General features: G+C 39.9%; 1 protein-coding gene across 1 annotated transcript; it reads left to right on the forward strand.

The window, feature by feature from the left end:
* Positions 1–1,074, forward strand: LOC112177565. The gene has a single exon (XM_024315845.1). It carries the CDS (start codon positions 1–3, stop codon positions 1,072–1,074), a length of 1,074 nt encoding a protein of 357 aa, XP_024171613.1.
* The last annotated feature ends 3,866 nt before the right edge of the window (positions 1,075–4,940 follow it).

The following is a 4,940-nucleotide window of genomic DNA, read 5'->3' on the forward strand; positions in this document are numbered from 1 at the left end:
ATGGTTGAACCACGCCCCATGAAGGAGTACACTTTGCCAACAATCTCCAATCATCCAAGTTGCATCGTGCTTCCACCATGTGCCGTTGCTTTTGACATAAAGCCAAGGACTATTGCAAACTTTCCCCTCTTCTTTGGCTTGCCAAGTAATGAGCCATACTTGCACCTTCAAGAGTTCAATGAAGCATGTTCAACCGTTCAACTTTTGGGTATTGATGAAGGCAACTTGTGTCTTCGGCTCTTTCCCTTTTCATTGAAGGACAAAGCCAAGAAATGGTTGTACAAGCTTCCCCCAAGTAGTATCCACACGTGGGAAGAGATGCAAAGGGTATTCCTCAAGTTCTATTTCCCTCCTCACAAGTCTAATTCATTGAGAAATGAGTTGATGAACTTCCGAGAGCTACCAAATGAGTCATTCTATGAGACATGGGAGAGATTCAAGGATATAGAAGGTGGTGTTCCCAATCATGGCCTCTCTAAGGTAGCGGTTCTAAGTGCCTTCTACACCGGGCTTTCACAAGACACAAGGAGGAGAGTTGATAATGCTTGTGGGGGATGTTTCATGAACAAGACCGAAGATGAAGCGATGAAGATCCTAGAGGAAATGAGTGAATCTTCTCAACTTTATGATAGTGCCTCGGATAGAAAGTCAATGATGATGAAGAGTGCACAAGTACCTATGAGGGAGCAAGAGCAAAGGAGAGGCATGTATAATGTTGACATTCCAAGTGTTCAAATGCAACAAGAGTTGAAGCGGATAGAAGGAGATATGCAAAAGAAGCTTGACATGATTCTACAAGCACAAGGAAGAACCCTCAATCAAATGGCATCACCAAGCCAAATTCGGGAGCCTAGTTTGGGAGTCAAATCCATGGAGCAAGCTTGCTTGATTTGCAAAAGTGTGTACCATAGCACAACGGAGTGTTCACAAAGCGACATGTACCCGGAATTGATAGAGCAATGCAATCTTCTCAGCAACCAAACAAGGCCAAAGAATGATCCTTATAGCAACACTTATAATCCCGGGTGGAGGAATCACCCTAATTTTGGTTGGGGGGGGGAATCAAAACCATGAACAAGGTCAAGGTTACCAAAGGCAAGGAGGTGGATATCAAGGTGCAAGTAGCTCCCACTTCAACAATCAAGGAGCAAACAATGCCTATCATGCTCCTAGACCACCTTATCAAGCACCACCTCAACAACCCCAAGTACCAATACAAGAAGCAAGAAAGACACCTACCTTTGAAGAAATGATGGCGGCCTTTGTGAACAATCAAGCAAAGCAAGATGAGAAGATCAATGTCATCCAACAAAGTGTGAGCAAGCTTGAGGTACAAATGGGGCAACTAGCCCATGAGTGGAGCCAAAGGAAGCAAGGAGTGTTTCCAAGTCAAGTGGTCAACAATCCAAGGCATGAAGCCAAGGTCATCAATATTTTGAGAAGTGGAAGGCAAGTTGAGAACAATGTGTACATGCCCACTAATGAAGAAGTTGTAACTCCAAGAGAGCCACCCGGTTTTGAAAGAAGATCAAAGGGGAAAGTAAGAGAGTTGTCACATGGAGAAGTCATCTTAGGCTTCAATGATGGTGAAGAAGAAGCTTTGAATGATAAGAAGAATGCTTATGCCGATGAGAAGCAAGAAGAAACCTTGAAGGACAATTTCAATGCCAAGGTTGGAACTCATGATAATGAAGACTCTCCTTCTACTCTAATTGAAAGGCCATTCAAAAGAGGTATGACCTTCAATCCTCCTTTGAAGATTGTGCAAGATGAAGAAGTGTCTCTCCCTTACCCTCAAGCTATATGGCAACAAGAGAAAAAACTCAAGAAAGAGAGCCAATTGAGGGAGATGATTGATTTGTTCAAGAAGGTTCATATAAACATTCCACTCCTTGAAGCCGTGAAGACAATCCCATCTTATGCTAAGTTCTTGAAGGATATGTGCATGAAGAAGAAAAAGTTCAAAGAACATGAGCAAGTGGCTCTTTGTGAAGAAGTGAGTGCTATCATTCAAAGAAAGCTTCCACCAAAGCTTAAAGATCCGGGAAGCTTCACTATTCCAAGCAAGATTGGAGAAACTACTTTTGACAATTGCTTGATGGATCTTGGGGCAAGTATCAATTTAATGCCCTATTCGGCTTTAAAGAAGCTTGGTCTTGAAGGAGATTTAAAACCAACTTCAATCACTCTCCAATTGGCGGATAGAAGCGTGAGGTATCCTAGAGGAATCTTGGAGAATGTGCTTGTCAATGTTGCAAGGTTTGTGATACCGGTGGATTTTATAGTCTTAGACATGGAGGAAGCCCCCATGGTTGACAATGAGCTTCCTATCATCTTTGGAAGAGCTTTCATGGCCACTGCCGGTGTCAAGATTAATGTGAAGAAAGGCACCATGAGCATGAAGGTACTTGGAGACAAAATCAAGTTCCAAATCTTTCCTCCCCTTCAAATTATGGATGACATGAATGAATGCCATTTTTTGGGTTACTATGGAGAGGCAAAAGTAAGGGGAGATGAGAAAAATAAGAAAGAAGTTTGGCCACCTCTTCCGGTCTTACCATGTTCACAAGGCTTTGAGTCACTCCTCACCCCTATCAAGAAGAAGAAACAAATTGGAGGATTTCTCAAGGGAGCACTTGTTGACATGGGAGCTTGCCTTGGAAGTTCAAAGAAGGTAAACAAGGGAGATGGTTGTCTCAAGAAGCCCCCTTGAGTGAATGAAGAATCAATGGACCGGCAAGAAGTCCTTAAACAAAGCTCTACTTGGAGGTAGCCAAGCTCATAATGCAAGTGAAGGAGAAGGAAAACCCTTGGACTCATTCTTGAAGAAATGACACCATTAAAGTTTAGCTTTGAAGGCAAGGGCTTAAAGCCTTGCATGTTGGTGATTGTTGGTGAATTGAATGAACTTCATGGTCTACAAGGGGGAGCATTCCTAAACCTTTTTCTTGCTTTATGTACTTCATTGTGTTTAAATTCCGGTCACTTCTTTGTTTTTGTGATAGTTTGCATGCTCTTTCTTACCATGCTTGACTCTTTCATTGCAATGCTTTCAAGAAATACTTTTAACATTGAGGACAATGTTAAGTTCAAGTGTGGGGGGGGGGAAGGTCTAGTTTAAATTCAATAAATTCAAATTGTTAAAAAAAAAAAAAAAAAATTGTTTTTAGCTTTTAGTTGCTTCTAGTTATTGTGTGTTTTGTTTTTGTTTAGTTCCTTCCAACTCCTATGATGAAACTTGAACTTGATTTGTAAAGGGCTAGAAAGCATGTCTATGTCTTGTGAACTCAATTTTTCAAATAAAGGTTATGGGACTTATGTTTAACTTCATTGTTAATTTTGATTGTCAAGTTGATGCATTGAGATATGGTTGGCATGATGAGATTTGTGAGAACTATTTTCACCACAAATGTGAGTTTTGAGCCTAATGAAAGTGCATCAAATAGCTCTTAGCACTTTATTCTTCATGTGTGATCAATCTTTTGTGAATTGTATCTCTAGAACTTGCTTTATATCTCTCAAAACTTTTGTCAAGCATGAATACATCGCGGAAATGATTGAGACAATAGGAATTCCACCATGGCCAAACAAACTCTTGTCCTAAAGAGATGAATATCCTTAGATTTCCCATTTGTGCCTTTTGTTAGCCGTTCATTTCTTTGCACCACAAATGTCTTACCTTCTAGCTTAAACAATAGCCTTACCCTTTCCAAGTTTTCTTAGTGAGCAATGTTAGATTGTGTATGTCAAGATGCTTCAAGAAACAAAGTTTGGGGGTACTTGAAAAGAAATAAGTGTGGGGGAGTATTATGTTTGTTGTGCAATTGTAATTTGTCTTTACATTTCAAGAAAGTCAAGAAAGAAAGTCAAAAAAAAAGAAGAAAAGAAGAAAGAAAGAAAGAAAGAAAGAAAATCCAAAAAGAAAGTTTCTCTAGTTGATCAATAAATAGTTTTTAGTTTAAAGTTTGGGGGAATGGTTAAGAGAGTGAATCATATGAAGCATCTTAAGGTCTTAAGTTCGTAAAATCTCAATAAGGGAGTTGCTTGCTAAGTTGCTTGGAATTTGTGATTTCCTATCCACTTCATTTCTCTAACCCCTTGCCCTAAGCCTCATTACAACCTAATAAAAGTCCTTTTTGATCGAAGGTGGTTTGTGCATGACCCGTGGAGATGAGATTGAAAAGCAAGCATATGGCGGCATTTGCATGAGATTGTTTGAGTGATAGTGTAGCTAACCTTTAAACACTTGTGTGAAAATTAGAGTGAAAATCTAGTGAGTTTATGGTTAGCATGGTTTTGTTTTGCAAGCTTGGTTTTGGTGCATCAAAGTGACAATCATGGCATGCGTGACATACATTCTACTCTAGCATTTGTCCCATAGCTTCATAAACTTTTGAGACATGACTTGATTTTCTTGCCTTGAGCAAATTGTGTTCTTTGAGGATAATGTTGGAAGGATTAGGTTGTGTTAGTTTTGTTATGTTTCGGATTTGGGTTAATGCTTTTGCTTGAGGACAAGCAATATTCAAGTTTGGGGGTATTTGTTGAGTCACAAATTACTTATGCAATTGTGCCCCATAATTATGAAAATTGATTTGTCTTCCACTCCATTTTACCCTTTTTAATCCATTTCCTTTTATTTGTAGGAAACCTTGCATTGAGAATAAAATGACCATTTGAGGCTTGAAATGTGGAGATTTGAAGCTAGGAGAAGAAGACAAGGAGATTGGAAGAAAATTGCAAATCGACTTTTCCGGCGACTTTTCCGGCAAACTTTTCCGGCGAGCCGCCACTCATGGAGGGTCTTTTCTCCAGCAAAGGAGGACCATGGTTGTGAAAATATCCCATCACTTGAAATTCAAATATCTCCCTACACCTTGTCCTTTTGTCACCTTGTCTATTTGGGACCATTTGGGGGACAAGGTGTGAGAGCATCTCTT

The sequence above is a fragment of the Rosa chinensis genome, chromosome 7 (genome assembly GCF_002994745.2).
Source record: "Rosa chinensis cultivar Old Blush chromosome 7, RchiOBHm-V2, whole genome shotgun sequence".
In the NCBI taxonomy this organism is placed as follows: domain Eukaryota; kingdom Viridiplantae; phylum Streptophyta; class Magnoliopsida; order Rosales; family Rosaceae; genus Rosa; species Rosa chinensis.

What these genes read in the sequence shown, in the direction of transcription:
- LOC112177565 (XM_024315845.1), top strand. Translation starts at nt 1, where the DNA reads ATGGTTGAACCACGCCCCATGAAGGAGTACACTTTGCCAACAATCTCC.